This window comes from Anarrhichthys ocellatus, unplaced genomic scaffold (assembly GCF_004355925.1).
Source record: "Anarrhichthys ocellatus isolate YVR2014 unplaced genomic scaffold, GSC_Weel_1.0 scaffold5, whole genome shotgun sequence".
NCBI classification, from domain to species: domain Eukaryota; kingdom Metazoa; phylum Chordata; class Actinopteri; order Perciformes; family Anarhichadidae; genus Anarrhichthys; species Anarrhichthys ocellatus.
Window position 1 is genome coordinate 11,184,678 of NW_022280035.1, and position 20,155 is coordinate 11,204,832.

The following is a 20,155-nucleotide window of genomic DNA, read 5'->3' on the forward strand; positions in this document are numbered from 1 at the left end:
CTCAAATAGTCAGTTGGCCACTTGAAAATATGAAAATCTTCCTTTGCAATAGTTAAATGTTGCAAACAGTTCATTGTTTTCTGGCTTCATCATATTTATATTCAGATGTCTATCTGAAACATGTATCTGCATATGTTTGAAGAGCAGGCTGTCTGAATGTCAGTATCATCTGGAATTTCATTTAGTTTGACCCTTAACATTTTCATGAAATAATATTGCCCATTGATCCTGCTTTTCCTGTACTTGCTTATTGAATACACAGGCTGAATAGATTGAGATAACCTTGCCATGGAACACATGAAGTGAGGATTGGAGAGGGAAAATATTGTTAAAAGGCCAGACAGAGAGAGAAAAATCTTTATCTCACATCATTTATTCAACTCTCCAACATAGTTATAACTGCGGAAGGCAACAGAAATTTGATAATGCAAGACGGAAAACTCCATCTGGCAATTCAGTTAGTTTGGAGGTCCATGTGACGATATGAGAATACAGATTAATCCTGTAAGAAAGTGCAGGGTGAAGAATAAGCTGTAGTATATTTGCAAACAGGCTGGGTTTGAATGCACAGCTTGCAATCACTGGCCATTAAGTCCAAAGGGGATTCTGAATGTGTGAACTCAGTAACAGGAAAACAGTTTGGCGCACGCTCAGCGGCCATCCCTGCTGTTTGTTCTTGCTTGTGGCGACACGAAGACTAAAATAAGCAGATCTAGACAATTTCAGGCCTCTCCACGGTAGATCATAGGATGCACCTGTCAATAATTGAGTTAATGGGCTCTAATCTAATGAGGGAATTTAACTTAGAGTCCACTTTATACTTCTCCTTGGGGCATACAAAATGACTTTGATGGATGCAGTTTTTTCATTCCACCCACTCCTCCCTGATCTCTGACTTGTGAGGTCCTGAAGTGTCACTTCCATTTAAATGTTAATTTGAAGACTGTTTCTTTAAGACTGGCATGGATGCTGATATGCTTTGAAAGTCTATTTGCATTAGATCATGATGGGTATGTGAAACTGTGCGCTGTGGTGCTGCTAAACCAAAAACTGAAAGTGTTTTTCTGCCCTCTCCTTGTCAAACGCTTTTTGTCCCCTTTAATCTTTTCTCGGTGACGATGGTTGGCACTGAAGCCTGTGGGAGAAAACAAGACCGATGCTGTTTAAGCTCCTGACTCTCTGTTGTGTCTTGTAACAATTGTGCCTGTTTTGTCCTCATACAGTGACAATACTCTCGAAGATAGAAACATTACCATCCTGTTCATCACAGTGGGTTAGGGTTGGGGTTGTATCTGACTGTTACACAACGTTACACGGTCAGATACATTGAGATTTTCAACCCTAACAATGTGATTTCCATCCTGAAGAGGCGAAGAAGTTTGTTGAAGATTGTTTGTTTGTTGCTGAAGGGTTTTGTGTTTTAATTTGACAATTTTATTATGAAACACGTCTAAGATATGAAGATATTTCCTTTGCAGAGGGGTGTTGAATGCTACCATTTCTCTGCTACGGTGAGATGGTAATGGCTGCTTCATGCTAAATTTATTTGCTCTGCCATTTGGTTACTAACCTGCTGACACCTTTCCAAACATTGGATACTGTTACAACTAAGATGTCTTTGCATTCAGTTTGAATATTGTACATTTGTATTGAACAGATACGCACAGATACCGATACTGATATTGGATATTAGTTCAATACCTTATTCAAATAGCTGGATCGACAATAGGACGATCTGGTATTGGATACCATTATTTTAATAAATAACAACTCAGTACATATACATCTATGTATTTATTTGTTACATTTTATTGTACACAGTTAGGAAATCAATAGTAAAGGAGCTGTACTAATTCAGAACATTATGAATGAAAGCAAACAACTATGGTCTATGTAAAGATACACTGCTTTCATAAACCTGTTACAGCTGATAACGCCACCCTGACCGACGGCGTCGTAGTGTAAGTGCAGAACGAACCCTCCGGTTCCATCTCAAGTAAACACTATTAGCTCTGTCAGCAATTTAGGGTTGCTTGCACTGTTGGCACTAGTTACTACGAGCAAATGTTTTACACCGACTGTTCATATTGATCTGACTCTACTGAAACAGCATTGACACTGAAGAAATCAGTTGCTCTTATTGTTCGTAAGAGCTGTTACTGTAACGTAAATAGTTAGCTTATGTTCTATCAACCTTGTAAACAATGCTTGCATACGCTTATTGTACTGATTTGAACATAACGGCTTGAACCAGCAACCTTAACTTACTACTGAACTGAAGACAGACATGATCTGTGGGGACCATCACAGCATTATGAACAGTGATACAGTTGCTTATGGATGTAAGCATGTGTTCCGATGTGTATTTGAACGGCTTAGCTCGGAAATAAAGTACATGATCAGTTGACAACAAGTTTTTAAGCTGAACTAAACAAAACAATTTGAAGCAAAGTGATTTGTATTTTCCACCTCTGTTTTGTCTTGTCTGTTTTGTGTTTGTGTTCATATCGTGTTAAGTTGTAAGTCTGGCCACTGAGCTGCAATACTCAACAATCAAAAGCTTTGGCGTTATTGTCACTGAAAAAATATTGTGCTTTTCGAGGAGTCACAATCGGCTTGAGAGCAGGAGACCAGGCTCGTAATTGATATTTTGTTTTAAATCCATGTCGGAGAAGTCTGTTTTTGGAGCTGTGGGTAGATGATGGAGATATAGGGTTTATAGCTCATAGCCACCAATATAGCAGCTGAGCTTACATCACACCTAAATATTGCACTGACTGACTGTGCCCGGACTTGACCTCTCTTTGCTGCTGCTTTTTTTCATTTTGTCCCGTCTGCTCATAAAATTGTGTCAAGGGAAATTATTAAATCGTGAGATCAAAGTGTGCAACATAGAGACTGACACAGATATTGGAAACCATGAAATCCTATACGGTCACATTATTCACCGTCTAATTGAAATGGGACATTTGGAATTTTGTGATTTGTCCCTTCCTGCTGTGTGAGTGTCCGTGTGAGCGTACTACGCCTTCAAGAAAAAGCACAGACAAACACATCAACATACAAACACTGGAATAAATTCACTTGTTTTATTCAGCTGTGATCTAACAAAAACCCATGAGACAATGTGAAAAATTTCCCATGACAATGCTGGGAATGCTATGGGCCACACTGATGTCAGTTCTTTTCTATTTCAATAACATCAGTCATTTCCTGAGGGGTTGTATCAGTCCTTTGGTCATTATTTGCCATTATCGTCAAAAGGTTTAATGATACATAATAAGCTTAAATAGGTTTGTGTGCATGGACAACCACTGGCTGATGACTGTATGGTCATGATTGCTTTATTTCAAAACATAAGACATATTGCAGATTACCACATGGATAATAGAGCGAAGGTGAGTCCTGCATAAAGATTATTTCAGAGGCAATAAAAAACCTGCCTATGAATAACCGCTGGCATTTTTGTCCTCCACTTTGTCTCTTTTCACAGGAGAGCAAGTCAATGAAACACATTTTTCATGGAGCACTCACCTAATTTACCTTCAAGAAACAGCTGTTATTGCTTTCATGGTATGAGGGGTCAGCTATTGATCGACTCTGACACATCACATAAAGACAGTTGTGTTCGTCTCTAAGACAAAGCTACAGCTACAGCTCATGCTGCCGTTGATACACAAACAATAGGTCTCCTCGCTGAGGTGACTTTAGAATAGTTCGAAGTTCTCCCGGTTTAATTTGAGGTAGATATTCAAATGATATTGATTATAACATTTACAAGGTGTAATAGCTGCATTAATCAATATTTTTTTTAATCAAAAACGGCACAAATATTTAAAATGATTACGAGTCAAAGGGGTCACATGCAGTGACAAACCGAGAAAAGAATCATCACCTGCTTTGGTATTGTTGTTTTGTATTCTAAGTATCTATGACAATCTGTAAGTACTTTGCTATCTATAAGATAGCAAACACAAGCTCAGACACCACCCTGATGAAGGCAAAATAGCCAAAAACGTTGAGTGAGTAAAGTATGGAGCACTGGAGAAGAGTTCAGCAACGTCTTTTGATTTTGATGGCTCCCTCATTTATTTAAATGGGACTACACCGTTCACACAGCGTGCAAAAGAATCTAAAAAAGTTGAACCTCAATGTTGCCATGTGATGTCACCCTGCAACATTATGTTGTTAGCCAATAAAATACGTGCAAGCCACATAGCTGGTAGATTACCGGCCTGTGGCAGCTACAACAACACAGAGATGCGACTGTTCGCTCTACACAACAATAGGTGCTCCTAAAGAGGTTAGCGTAGATGCTGCAATAACATCAGTTCTATCAGAACTGGTGAATTATTTTTTGTTGAAACAAGAGCAAGAATAACAGCGAAGGCTTTTCTCGATGGAAAGCAACACAAAACACATCATGAGCATAAAAAGCTTCATATCTGCATCAAATAACCACAAATAAAATGTTAGATGAATAGGCTTTTGTAACCCAGAGAGAGTGCAGCCAGACAACCAAATACAGAAAATCGAATGTCAATGCCAATGATGATGACACCAACTGAAGTAGGTCCTCCCTTGTCTTTAAAGATGATTGAATAAAACTATTGTAAATAAAATATTTCGAAAAATTAAATGAGTCAATAATATGAGTCAGTGGATACAAGTGGAAGTTTACTGAAATTTGTATCTGTGTTTTTGACCATAAAATGACAGCTTGTTCGGTAATAATGCTTTCACAATATTAAATAAACCCAGCTAAATGTTGGCAAAAGCAGCCCAAATCTCATCTTCCAGCCCAGCGCTATTTTCCCAAGGCCAACATAATCAAAAGTAGGCCAAGTGGGTGGAAATCAGCCCAATCTGGCAACACTGTGGAAATGATGTTTTCGCTCTACTCTCAACTGGCTTGGTAAGAGTTTGACACATGGTTCATCCAATCACCAGCCAAGTGTTTTTTTAAATCGCCTGCGCTTTCCAAAAGTTTCTAATAGCGGCTTCTTAGATGGTTCCGTGTGACAAACCGTCTGACGGATCAGGTCACCGCCATGCTGGCTTTATCACTCAATTGTGAGGGTTATCTCGTGGTTTTGGCTTGTGTTTGGCATAGCCTACTCTGTCATGAAATATGTTATGGTTACTTCCTGACTGATCCCTTTAAAACTGTAGTTTTATGCTTTGCAAACTCACACACTAAATGTCTTCACAGTTGCCAAATGGTGCTAACTAATATGCATATGACCCATACTTTTAACAGTGTTTCTAATTGTGATGAAGCAATTCAACAATCCTCTTCATGATGTGTTTACATTATATTGCCAAGTCCCTAGCTGTCATGGTGTATGGTGATTTCCGGCTTGTGCATTCATATTGAAATGAACAGCATTGAGATCACAGGTGTGTGTAGGTGTGAACGTGCTGCAGCTAATCACATCCTAGAACAGTTTTATTTCTGTTATGTATGTAATTGACCATTCACATGTGCTTGTCTGTGTCATTGTGCATACTCCCAGCTTTTTCAGGGTTTTTATCTGCTCAGTGATTATATGTGAGGAGCTTTTACTGTGTTCTCTTCCATGGAGCCAAAGACAGATACAAATTCCACCAACCCCACCCCTCAACACACACAAACACACACACACTCTCTGACAGAAACTCACACTGCACTGATGACTGATGGCCCTGGGCTCTCCTCTGTAAATGACAAGTGCCATCCATAACAGGCAGGCAGGGGCTGGTAAAGTGATTACGTTCATAACACACGATGTCTTGGTAAACACAGCTGGCACCCACGTCTGTCACACTAGACAGGAAGGCAAATTGCTCAGTCCATGCAAAATTATGGATTGTGTTTTAGGTTTGTCTTAAGAGAGGGTTGTCGTCGCCATGGCAGAGGGCTGGACTAGACCTTTATTCCACCTCACTTACTGTATAAAATGTGACTGTCTGAGCCAGAGGATGTCAGAGATGGCCAAGTATGATAAAAAATGATAAGATAGGAGGAGGACACTTAAAAGTCTATTGTTAGCACAGGGAGCACATTATAAAGTCATTATACATCACTCTCTGATAATTACATGCAGTATAATTCATTATAAATCTGACACGACTCTATAATGAGATTCTTATCTGAGTGCCTTGTACTGATTACAGAAAATGTACAAGGATTTGTTGATTATAATGCAATGTGTAGAAAATACAGAGTCAAATGCAACTGTTATATTTGCAATATTGGCTTACAACAGTAGGAAAGCACTGGTTTAATTAATTACATTAGGTTAGAATTTTTAACTCAATAAGAACAGGTAGCTAGTGTTCAAATCTTAAAATATTTCAATGTGTGCTCTCCTTTTGATCTTAGTCAGCACTCATGCAGCAGAATTCTGAATTTAAAAATGATCTCCACCACTAGATGTGAGTTTGTGCATGTCTGTCTGTCCATGCCTAAATTTGAATATTGCTGGATCCATCAGCCTAATATTCTTGTGCTTATGTGTAACTGTCTGCTTAAGGACCTCTTGGGGTTGCAGTGATTCACAATTTTATATTTTTTTGTATTTTATTGCCAACTTCAGTTTGGGCAGTTTGTTTTTTGTTACGGATTACGAATTGTATGTATAACTATCGCTTAGCAAATGTCAAACTGAACCAGGTGCTGTCTACAACAGAGCACACCTTCTTACATCGGGGGAGAGCTACTAGCTGTTGATATGACATGGTGTTACGTACTGTAAAGGATGTTAGTGTGCATCAGTCTCTGTGTTGCTCAGTGAGAGAAATTGCCTCAATTTAGAGATATTTTTCAAATTATAAAATGATGACACCCCTCTCATGAATCTTGAAATTAAAATCAGAATTAAAAATCAGATTGTTTGCAACACAAAATTCCTGTGAAAAAGGTCATCTCCCAGCATAACTTCAGCCTGAGCAGAGCTCCAATCAGCCAGAACAAGTAAAAACACCTGTGAGGGTGTGTTAGTTAAACAGAATGAAAGGAGGTAAGAGAGAAATAATGATGACATACACAAACATTTACTGAATTGGGGAACACAAAAATGATAGTGTATCTTTTGTTAGTATGGCATCTAAAATCTATCTAGAGCACTCAAAGGTAAAACACTGATTAGGTAGAATTTGTTTTAGCTGGGTGTAACACGTCTGGCACTATGAGTACAATAAAGAAATACATTTTTGGGAAATCATCCTTAAGGCTGAAGTTTGCACATATTGCATGAATCAGCAAAATATACATCTTTCACATTTACTTTTCTATTGAATTCACTCACTGTTAACTTTCATGTCTTTCATCTCAAAGTTAAACACTTGTTCATAAAAGTGAATTAGTGTATTTGATTAACAAATATAGTGATTAGCGTATGAAAGAGAAATATTGCTTTGGACCTATAAGTAAAGTGAAACTCAGGCGTCAGAGGAAAGAGAGATAATCAGTGACTCGCTGTCACAACAGGATACTGTTGAATGACAACATTATTTGTTTCCTTCCGCCAGTAACTCATCATCTAATTAAAGGTGGCACCTTATCTTTCACATTACATCCAGTGTCTGACCATCAAGTCTCAGTGACACTGTTTCCCCCTTCTCCCACTCGCCACACCATCGTTTTCATCACCATCATTTCCTGAAATGCTCCAGGGCTTACAATGCATTTATTGTGAGAGATTTAAATAGAACATACTTGGGAGGACATCTGTGACTCACTGTGCCTTCCACATCAATGAGGAACTGTACATATGGACAGTAGATCAGTTGGGCAGGAACCTGAATGCCAGAGGATTGGTGTGTTTTTATTTATTTTTTTAATATAAATAAGAATGAACAACATTTCAGAATAACAAAATGATGATATTGCAATATAAGGTAGTTTAATCTGCTTCTCCTTTTTCTGAATTTTCCGGATCATCCAGTGCGCACCAGTACCCACACTACCTTACTATATACCAGAAAAAGATTTAGTATGTCCCAATATCAGTATGGCAAAAATACCAGGATATCACTGTTATGCTTTACTGGGACACTTGAATAGAACAGAGCGATTATTAATGTAATAAATATAACCTCTGCAAGTAAAAATGTCTGCTGTGTTGGCCAGACAAAGACTATTTCACCCCACTGTAAATCATCATGCAATGATTTAGTGGAATCAATCAATCTTTTCTTGTGAAATTATCAACTTAATTCAACCTATTATTTTTCTAGGTTTTAATTTCACATCACTTCAGAACTTAAAAACATGAGTGTGTTTGACTTTAATTTTTTTTACTTGAAATTATGAGTCCTACAAATAGTTAACTAAACTCATCAAATACATTTTCTAAACAAACAGCACACAATATTAGCAAAGCCAGCATGCACTGTTTGAGCAAGACTCACACAGTGCAGTAGTTTAAATTAAAAAAACAATGGGCATTGTGACAAATAAGATATGTCAGGGATGTTTCTGTTTTGTTCACAATAAAGAAAACAATGGTAACTATGATGAAGGTTAGAATTGAATTCAGTGTAATAATGATTGCATTATTTCAAAATAGTTAAATCAGATACTCCACATTGCTTTTGTTTGTTTTGTGTTATCTTAGTTTATCTTATTCTTGTTCTAAGAATGACCTTTTTGTGGACTCTCCTCTTGACACATGCCCTTGTCAGTTTGTGATGCTGAGAAAATGTAAATGAAAAGCACAAGCGCTCGTCAATGTCATTGAGTAGTTGTTTGTTCTTGTAAATAAACAAGTCAAGTACATTTTATTTATATAGCACAATATCACAAATATGCCTCCGGGAGCTTTCCAAATTGTAAAGCATAGGACAACATCTTCCTTTACCACCCTCACCAAAAGCAAAGCTTTTATACAACATTAAACATTTGCAAAGCATTTTAAATCCAGTAGTGTTTACATCCATGTTTATTAGCCTTTCCCATTGTGTCCTTGTGCAAATAGTGCAAATGCACAAGAAGGGCTAAACGGGAACCCATTCAGAGAAAAACATCTCAATCGACTTGACTAAAACTAGACTGAAATGTTCATGGTTTTCTTTGACACTAAAATGGACTAAAATGATAAAGGATGTTCTTGCTCAAGGACAAAAAATGGTTTCATTTTATTGAAGGGTATCCATTCACTGCTTGAGAGCAGATAACTAGATTCAGTGCAGCCATGGCCTGTGCTGCGTCAGTGCAGAAGGGCAATTTTCCTTGACCGCCTACTACAGCATGAAGGACTGCAGACCGTTCTCTCACAATTGTGTCTTTTGTCTTGGGCTGCTACCATGCCAACACAACTGACCCAGCTACTGCAAGCCCAGCCATCTAAAATGCCTTGTGAGGGCAACATGTCGGGAAACTGTCACTTAAGAGCCCTTAATGACGAGCATAGTATGCTCAAATGATACTGCCGTCCACCTAAATGAATGTTGTAGGACATTGTCCCCTTGAATCCAGAGATTAGCTTAGGGTATGTGGCTATTTTATGTGACCCCTGAGAGGGGAGTTGGGTTATTGCGTGGATTGACTTAATTTCCCTGAAGAGGACAAGACATTAGTCAGAGGACTGATCCCTCTATATTATAAAAGTCTATCGAGGCAGCATTGATAAATGTCTGTCATGGCACGAGGTTGCCATTAATCCAAATAGTACAAGTATAGAAAGACAACGATTGGTATTGATATTAAATTCAACAGGCGTTGGACAGAATGAAAGAGGGAGGTCAAGTCTGAGAGGCTAAAAATAAAAAGACATTGATAATGACATCCAACAAGCTGAACTGAAAAGACTAAGCCCTACAGTTGGTCTCAACACAATTTCGCAACTAGATAAGGAAATGAAATTAGAGACTTGTTTGCGCCGCTGTGTCTTCTCTCCTCCTCTCTCTCTCTCTCTACTCACAGAATGTCTGCAGAGCCTGGACTAATTATCGCCTCACTGATGCACCTGAACCTGCCAACTTGTGTTTGTGGAGAGAGACAGGAGAGCACATGCCTGGATTAACCTTAGCTGTAACACTGAGAAAAATCTGTTTTCATGCTGCTAATGATGTTGCTGTTCCGTCTCACTCTGCATCTGACATAGCCCATGTGTGGGTTTTTGACAATTTGAATTGTGATCACAGGCGTCAGCTTGATCACTCCGTAGTTGAAATGCAGTACACTGTGTGTACACACTTTCACTCAGTGACATTTATTTGCTCAGACGATATCTCATAAAATGTAATTGCTATCATTTCTCTTTTTCCCCCCTAATTCATAAAAGCTTTTTTAAACCTTTTCTATTTAAATGCATGTAGTTTGAACAGCACAAGTCATCTCTTCCATTCAAGATACATTTTTGGCTGGTGACTACTTAAAATGAAGCAGTGTCTGGTTGCAACCGTTCCTCAGGTTGAATTTGTCTATCTGAGTTGAGAGCTTTGTAAATAACTTTTAGAGACCTAGAAGTAAAACTATCACAAAAAAATGAAAACAACTCACCTCTTCTTCCATTTGAACACCGGCCATGTTCTGCATTCAGATTACAGACTAATATTCTGCAGATGACTCATTCTTCTTGCGGACAAGGTTTGGTATTGTCAGTGTCAATCTTGTTCAATAGTTAACAATCTGTTCAAGGCTTAATATTCAGACATTTCATATTAAATATTCTTTATTAATACATTGTTCTTTATAAATTCTCAACATATAATGAGTCAACAATGTGAATTGTGGTAAACTCTCATGCTTTACGATTGCTACAGTACATGGCTACAAAGAAATGTGGAAACAACTGTAGAAAGCTTTACAAAGCAGAAAAAGACATCATTGCCTTCAGATCCATACCAAAGATAAGACAAGACAAGTCTCATATATTCCCTTTGGATGTGTGATGCAAAAAAGAGTAAAGAGAGTGTAAAGAGCGAAAGATCCAGAGGGGGAGATAGAAAGGCAGACCACAGAACATGCCCTCTCCTCTCAGGTGCAGACATCCATTTAGAGAAAAGTGCTGGTATATCTCTACCTCTTCAGATTCCATTTGAAGATTGCTGTCTGACCATCTCACAGTGTTATTGCCCCATTTCAATGCATGGAGCTCTCAAGAGAAGAGCTGCCTTCTAGTACAAAACTAGGTCCATGCCATTGTGCTTTTGCTTTCAGGAATCGTGATGTATGGAAATGGAAAAACAAAAACAAACAAAGATGTGCTGTCCTCTTTTCATCTTGTTCTGAAAAAAACTAATCTAATTAATGGTATAAATATCTTGCAGAATAATGAGCCATGATAAAAGAATTACGCTTTCAACATTAAGAACAATTTATTTCTATACAATAAGATAATTGATTGACAAAATGACACGAAAGGCAGTGTAACTTTTATCTATCCATGGTTAGATAGTTAAATATATTAATAGACTTTCTTCACAACATTATTTTCATACAATACAACTGTAAATTGTCAAATAAAAGTGTTGATGTCAAAGAAATATTCTGAATGCAATGCAATTATCTCCCCACATAAATACAGTTGTTGCTCAACAACATTATGTTCACGAATTTCCAAGCAAGTAAAAAAAGACTTGCACTTGAATACTAAAAAAATGTAAACATTAACTTAAAGAGAAAATACGGTACACATCTCAGCGGTGTTAGCTGTCTAAATACATGAGACTGCATCACGTCAGAAAATAACGCACTAACTGAAGATCCATCTCTGTGTATGACCATTCATTTTTTTCTTCTTTAAGGTGCTGCAGAATTCATACAGATCATTTCGTTTTCAAATGTCTTTGACCAGCGTGGCAGAAAGTCTAGCATAGCAACCATCAGTCCAATCTGCACATGGCTTTTTTCTCTGCCACATGGCTATTGTATGCTCACAGAGTTTAAAGGGCAGCTCTATATAATGTACTATATATTTTCAGAACAATAGGTGCTTATGCATACCGTTTATATCAGTAGGCCTACTGACCCTGAACATCCGTCTTCATTATTACATCCAAATTGCCGTAGCTTGATGTGTGAATACTTTTGACTGCTTATACTTTGCAGAATGAGCTCCACTGCATTGTTTCAAGCGGCTCTGCTTCCCAGTCACGACAGTAGGACCATCTAGTGGCTGAGTTGTGTAATGTTACAAAATGTACTGCAGAGAACTTCTGGCAAGCTGTTACCCTATTTGGAAATGCTTGGAAAAATCCCCCCAGGGGAACGATATGAGGGCCGTCTTGCGGGACATCAGCCACGCTCTCCAGACAGCACAATGCTGCTCTTCATCAGACAGTACAATGCAGCACCAGTCAGCCACTGGTCCTGCTAGCTGCATTGGCTGCTCACAAATGAAATTCAGCAATGTCTGATTGCTCGTGTTTCTACTGGATGAATTATAAACGCATGTTGCATGGTCATATACTCAAATGGAACAAGTGCTGTATTGTTCAAAAATGTTTTAAATTGTTGTAAAGATTCAAATCTTCCATAGATCCAAAATAGACTCAGTATCAAGTTTATTAGGGGAAACTGTTTTGCCATAATGTATAATTTTGTGTTACCTATAATGCTCAGTTTTTGTGTCATAGAGTAGTTTTGTGCAGCTGTGCCCAATAACTTGGCCATTAATTAAGTGCACACATGTTAGGTTGAATTATTGGAAATGTCTATACAATTATGCAAAATAGATTAAGAATATTTCCAGTTGTAACAAGCACATAGTGATACTGTCACTACCTTAAGTTATGCTTTCAAGGTTCTCCATGATATTCAGAGCATTAATAGTGGCGAAAAAAAAGAGACAAGATTGTAGAAAACTCTTAATTTATGAGAGTGGCAAAGCTGATCTAACTGGTAGGAGTATTTTGTCATTCACAACTGGAAACCCTGCATTTACGGTATTTAACTATTTTATTCTAAAAGCAAAATAGACATGTCAGTTACTCCCTGTCAACAGATGGACTGCTTGAATTCTCTGCTGATGGTGTAATTTATTTATTTTGTACCTTTTCTCTTGAAACATTACTGTAGTGACATGACTGTGATGAACTGAGATATTCTGTAGGTACATTACAGATATTTAGAGATTTTTACTTTATGAATTATGACAGAAGTCATAATAGAAGGTGTTGTGCACCACACAATGATTGATTCATAAAAACTACGAAGACCTTTGTTTCATTTAATGATTTATTGACATTTACTTTTTTCCCCACCATGGTTTCTCTTGATACCAATACTATTTACCATAAAGTTTCATTTCATTTAAATTACATTTATGATTTACTCACATACACATTTATTGTTTAATTTTCTTATTGCAATAAACAAGAGTAGCCAGAATGAGTCAGGTATTGCTACAATTCGCCATACAAACTCTGTGTCCCCTCTGACAATGAAATTCAAAAATAACTTTATTGGCAAGACAAAATTACACCATAGCCTCTCCATGTCTCTCTCTCTCTCTGCTCCGGGAGAGGCTGAGGGCAGAATAAGGCTAAGGCTATTAGCCTAAACACAGCTAACATGAAATACCTGCCCAGAAAATAGGCATCTAACATTTATTTCCCATATGTGAATCATGAGGATGAATAAATCGGAATTACCACAGTATGAACATATCTGTGGTGCTGCTACTTGACTGACCTACCAGGGACAAGATCACCACACTACTTTGATCGGGTCATTGATCAAAAATCTAGAATCCAGGATGATTGATCAATATTCCCGAAATCAAACATGTGCAGGTTACTGTCTCCATTATTTTGTTAGGCCACTTCATAGCTCCAGGTTGCATCTGTCTGGGATTGGTGGGAAGTAGGGAGAGAGCAGGTCCCAACACACACTAGAATACATGGTACACACACAGACAGGAAGGAGAGCACGGATCCTGGAATAGTATCTCACTCACAAAATGAACTCTGCAAAGAAGGTTTCGTTCGGCAACAAAAAGAGCACAACGGTGGGAGCTGACACCAAGCTAGCTTCTTCTGCAAGTAATGGCATTAACATTGTGCCTCAGGATTTCTCAAACACACAAATAAAACAAATGTATGTAAGTCCAAATAGAAAATAAACCTGTTGAACAACTCTACCTTTAATCCCTTGATACCTGGTGTTGTACCCTGTTCTCCAAGCAGAGATTACCATAGTAAAAAGGCCCTTTAATATGAAGGGCGGTCCCTAAACCCAGATACACCTCTCTCTCAATCCCTTCGAGGGCTTGTAGCCTACCCCTCATGGAAGAACTGAAAAGTCTGTCAGCTGGCATGCTCCCAGTTTACACATGACTCCAGACAACATGTCACAACATGTCACAATGATAACAAGTCACTCTGATAAAAATTGCTCATTGCATTGCAATATTCAGACAAAGGTAAGACATTAGAGCTCATTGCTTCTCAATGAAAGGGCACAGTGTACATCTTGTTCAGAAAAGGGTGAAAGTTTTCAAGCTGTCGAGCAAGATAGGTCTGCAGCTGCTTAGCTAACTTTTGTGGCTACCCGCTAAGTTCAGTTGGTCTGCTTGAATGTTTGTCTGAGTCAACACCATCCAATAATTCCACCCATCTTCTTATCTCTTCATGGATGCAGTTATTAACATATCTTACCTACAAAAATATTTTATTGTGTCTCCTATTTTGCTCTTCTTTATGTGTGATGTAAAAGCAAACCACAAATCCAAACCAAATCAAACAAAGTGCTCACCAGTGTTTGTAAAAGAAAACAAATGATGGTGCATTTCATGGCTTTCAGTTGTGAGATGGAAACTATCGGTAGATGCCTTGAGCTGGACGACTCGACTCCTTGCCCTGGGTGGCCTCGCCGGGCTTCTGACTCGGTTGTCACTCCAGCTCAAGATCATTTCTCCAAGACTATATTTGGCTTTCATCTTCCTCTCTATAATTTGTTCTCTTTGAGCATTATGTTTGCAAGTGTTTATGTGCCCTCTGCTATAGACTCATATGAACCTTTGTAGATAAGGGAAGGTGAGGAGGAGGAGATAAGGGCAGAAATGGAAGAGTTCAACCCAATGATGCAGAAGCCTGACCCTTCACGCTCGTATTGAGAGGCTGCATGCAGAAACAACATACATATATCAGTACACGGGGTCACACCTAAATCATACCTCCCCACCTACACAGTGAATCGGCCTGCAAATAAAGACCAGGGAGTTGTTAGGATGTCGATCGCTTTCTTTATGATGGCTAAGTGTGAACAGATGTCTGACCAAATACATATGAACTATGCTCTCCAGTATTTCTCATTATTGTAAGTAAAAGAACTGATTATTGCCATCAAACACAATCTAAGCTAAAGATAGGGATCATGTGTCAAATACAGCAGTACAGTACGTGCAACTGCTGCTGTTTCTCACATCCTCTTTTCCCTTTAGTGAGACCAATCTCTGACTGATATGGAGGTTGGCAGATGTGCCCTGTGGTGCAGTCTATTTTAAAACACAGATTCGTTTGGGCCTGTGTGTGTCTGCATGCTGCCTGGGGTCAATTCATCCACTGACCCGTTCCAACCCTCCTCTCACCTCAGTGTCTCAGGAAATGACAGCAGAGTGCAATCCCCCACAGTCCCTTTTCTGCTCTCTCAAACCCCCCCCCCCCACCATCAGACACGTTCAGATGCTGCTACCACCTGCCTGTCAGCCCAAGTCATGTCGTAAGTAGCGAGGACTTAGCGTCACACACTGAAGAGTTGCTGTCCTCCAGCGCTGAAGGGACATGTACAGTACCGCGGAGGCCGCCACAGCTACATGTGGCTGCAAAGAGCAAAGACCGATTGAAGCAGCTACCCTACTGACATAACATTATTGTCTTTGTTTTTGAGGTGCATAGGATGAGTAGAACACGTTGAGCTGTGATGACAGGGGAAAACCAACCTGGCCCGGAATAATTATGCAACACTAGATGTGGTTTAATGTTTCTAGAAAGATGTGCATGTGTTTATTCTGTAGCTATTGAGGCAGCCATGACAGGGCCACAGTGCAAGAGAGAGGGACCACGGGAGGTGAGAGATGTACAAGGAAGTTCAAAGCATAATGAACGTCTCTCCTCTGCTCATTCCATCTGCAGATCATTAAGAAGTCTTTGTAATGGAGGGAGAGTGTCAGGTAAAGGGAAGAAAGACATATCTACTCCTTTCTGCTGCTCCTTTCCCTTGCATTTCTCACAGTTCAGTATTTAAATGGTTGGATTTCCCCCCCCTATCAATTGCTGTTTGTTGATCATGTTTGTATCTTCACAGTGTGCTTTTGGAGTGGCTGCTCCTGACTGGCCTGAAGTCAGAGGGTGATGTGTCAGTAAGGGGAGAAAAGGATTGGCCCGTGGGTGGTGCGGATGGGCCCGGGGGCAGGTCTCAGGATGGTGTGGCTGAGATGATGGCCTTGCAATAGGTGATGGTGCGGATGGTGCGGATGTTGCGGATGGTGCGGATGTTGCGGATGGTGCGGATGGTGCAGATGGTGCGGATGGTGCGGATGGTGCGGATGGTGCGGATGGTGCGGATGGTGAGGATGGTGCGGATGGTGCGGGTGGTGCGCAGGATTTGCTGCACGGAGAGCCAGCTGGTTCGAGGATGCTGCAGCGGCCATTGCTGCAGCAATAGCCAAGGGGTTGTGCAAGAGCCCTGCACCCAAAACTTTGGTAAGATCCTTGGAGAAGGTCAATGAAGACTGCAAACAGAAGGGGGTGCACAAAGAGACACAAGACGTGAGAGAGAGGCATAAAATGATTGGTTCCAGAAGAAAGAACACATGGAGGGGAAACAGATATAGATCTGCCTCTTGAGATTTATGATGATCATAATGCAGAGGTTTCAGTCCAATTGAATTAAAACTTTCAGGAAGAGGACACAGCCAAAAACAGAACAACTGGTGGCTTTTGTAGGGATCAAATAAACTTGCTCTAACCACTCCAGGGACTTACAGACCTCATGTTCTCAATTCTCACTGTCTGTCTGATTTTTGGATCTCAGGTTTGACGACTGTGTCACTCAAGTGGTGTCCGAATTCAACAGTGGAACTTAAAAGGTTACCGTCAGATCAGCTCCCCTGTGCTTCTTGTGTCGACTGAGGAGGGGGTTAGGCTTGCCCGCCATGCCGTCCCGGTGCCTTCGACTTGATATGTGCTGAAAGAAAGGAACACAGGAACATGACTTATTCTGGTAAGTATTTAACTGTCAAAAATGGACTCTGGAGACTAATAATGTAATTTTGAGACTCTGGATTTTACATTATGCGCCAATGAAAAGAGAATTTGTTCCATAATTATGTAATCATGGTAATTACAAAAGCATCACAAAGTGCTTGGTGTATGAAAAAGTAATCTTAAGACTTCAAAAATAGCCAGTTATATTGTATGTAAGTATTATACTATTAACTATTAATAAATCCAATTAATTCATATCATTGGATAAAAATACATGCATTATTTCTTCTTCCTACCTGTTTGAGTTGCAGTTCAGAGTTGACCCGCACATTGCAGATCTCACAGTGGAAGGTTCGTTCCTGAGTGTTGGGGTCCACCGGCCCCCCTCCCTGCTCTCCAATGGGCTTGGGGCCAAGGCGAGGATACGCCTTGATGGGGCCCAGCCCGCTCCGCGCCTCCAGGATAGTTTTGTGTTTGGTACCTGCAGACGGACAGACGGACAGACACAAGCAAAAACACAGGTCAACAATGCCATAAGCCAAGATGAAATTACATATTTTGAAGCTAATAGAATTGAATGAAATAATACATTGGAGATGCATCACAATTTATAACATACTTCCAACTGTCTGAAGTGAAATAAGTCTGGACAGCCTTTCTCTGTAACTAATAACAGTGATTGAGAAACAGTGACAGTGACAAATATCAGGGCATGAAAAAAGAAAGAAAGTACCACTGGCTTGATTCTCCAATAATTTAACACGTATGCACAACATAGAGAGCATGTTGCCATCTAAAGTTGTAGTGGTATGTTTTTCCCACTAGAGGGCTGCAGTCAAACAGCTGTGCAGTTGAAGGATGAACTCAAAGCCCTCTCTAATGTTAACATTACAGTAAACGGTTGATAATATTTGATCAGTGGAGTGGGTAAGACACGTTCAAGCAGTGTTCACTGTAGTGAATTGTATTACCACTTGTGCCAACATCGATAACAGCTCTGGACTACTGAACCCTCACTGTCGAGATCAATAATTTAGACTCTAAATGTCAAAATTTGGAAATTTATTATGAGAAGCAGATTTGTCTGGTTCGAGGATGGATTTGACGTCAGACATTTGCTGCCCTGATCATGACTGTACTGTTTCACAAAATAGTTAAAATACCCCTATCTAAACAAGCTATATTATAAGTAAGCTGCAGCTCTGTCTTTTGTCATACTGGGATACTAGGTACTGGATTCTCAATGAGGATCATGTTGTGTAACACTTCATTCATACTGCTGAGCAATTAAAACTGGACTTGTTTCATTGCAGATGGGAGTGTTACATTAGACACAAAACAATTAACACAACAGATGCGTCTCTTGGCGATACCAAGTAAGTTGCATAGTTGCATGTGAACTCAGACCTCTTAATGGTCTGATCACCTGCTATATATTATATAGATATTCTGTCAGATGTTCAATAAAAGATGTCCACCTGCACATAAAACGATTTTACAAGAGATTCCAAACTGATGCATGTTTCATACATTTACAAGAAGAATTTCTATATGCAGTGTTTTCTTAATTTGAACCAACAAAATAATCACACATTTTGTTCATGGCTGAAAGAAATGAGTCATGCCCCCCATTGACCCCTATGCCTCTTGCACTCACAAAGTAAAGCATCCCACTGTCTTTGGTTCTGACTTTGAGTCGCTCTCTAAAATCCCTTTGAACAGAGGTAAAGTTACAGAAGAGAGAGAAGTGGTTGGGGCGGTGGGCTAACATGGAGGCTGTGGGCTTCACTGGGGAGGAGGGGCTGGAATGACAGATTTCGCTCGAGGCATGAAAATGTGCTCCTGGGCTATCTGTTTTTGCCATTGTTCTATTTTGGTCTGACAATGGATGGCCCAGTGGATTTTTTGTCTTTGTATGGTTGACTCATTGTGTAAACCAACATACAAGCATACAAGGCACATTAGAAAACGTGCAAATAGGCAATGGGTTGGCAGGAAACTGTAGAAATAACATTACATACACATCATTTCTCTATTTTTGTCTTTTCTGCTGTTCATTCTCACACAGAATGCCACGCATGCTGCTCAAGTCAGCATGACACATATTTTGATTTTTGAACCCCGCTAACATGCACAGTTTTTATTTCAGAATGAGTGAAGGTGATTGTTTCCAGATTGTTTAAACTTTTTCAACTCAATTGCCATTCGGGGTTTGAATTTTGGAGCAAACTAGTTGATGACAAGCTGTGGCCCCTGGTCATGTTTAGAAGCTGTAGGGTACTGCGTGTGTGATTTCTTTGTATTTACATGTGGATGTACATCATAAACATGCTGGCAGACAGATGTAAAGTAAGAAAAGTAAGTAAAAAAAAGATGTTAATCTAACCATAATGGTTGATGTGATTGCAATTTTATTGATTAATACTTCCTCCAACCGTAAGAGGTATTTGTTGGCTGCTTTCATGTCTGGCTGAGCTGGCTGCACCAAACATTACTCAAGGCAAATGAGATACAGTACACTGATGTGGGGTCAGTCCCTCATCGTCTGTTGTGTCTCTGTAGTTTTTCTTGTGTCGGAGATAATAAAGAGTGGAGGTCAGCAGACACAAACTGTGCTCACAGGGACATGAGGTCACAGGGAGAGATAAATTGATGGAGCATAACGGATTAAAGCAGGCAGCAGGCACCTCAGGGGTGTTTGGCAAACGTGTTGTCAGGTGTGAAAGTTGTCTGACAGAATGTTGAAGCTGGTATTGTGGCGAGCTCAGCCACAAAACATATTTTTCTCTTATTCCCTCATGCAGTGGTTACCCGCCTTAACCATCCTCCTCTGCAACTGTTTCAAGTGGAAGGCTTCAGGCTACGGGGAACAGTTTTTTATCTAAATGACAAGACAAATCATGGAAGTTTGAGTGAGGCATGTGGGTGAAGAAAGTATTGTGTGTTAGCAGAGTGCTACATGAGAGAGCATGACACACACACACACACACACACACACACACACACACACACACACACA

General features: G+C 39.7%; 1 protein-coding gene across 2 annotated transcripts in view; it reads right to left on the bottom strand.

Moving 5' to 3' along the window:
* Window positions 1-13,151: 13,151 nt before the first annotated feature.
* Window positions 13,152-20,155, bottom strand: part of znf385a (zinc finger protein 385A) — a 51,451-nt gene continuing 44,447 nt past the window's right edge. For both annotated transcript variants that reach the window (XM_031844649.1, XM_031844650.1), the window contains 3 exons: window positions 17,433-17,617; window positions 17,024-17,116; window positions 13,152-16,661 (listed from right to left, as the gene is read on the bottom strand). In XM_031844649.1, the coding sequence (XP_031700509.1) occupies window positions 16,287-16,661; window positions 17,024-17,116; window positions 17,433-17,617 (653 nt within the window). In that variant the 3' untranslated portion in view covers window positions 13,152-16,286. The remainder of the gene's footprint in view (window positions 16,662-17,023; window positions 17,117-17,432; window positions 17,618-20,155) is intronic.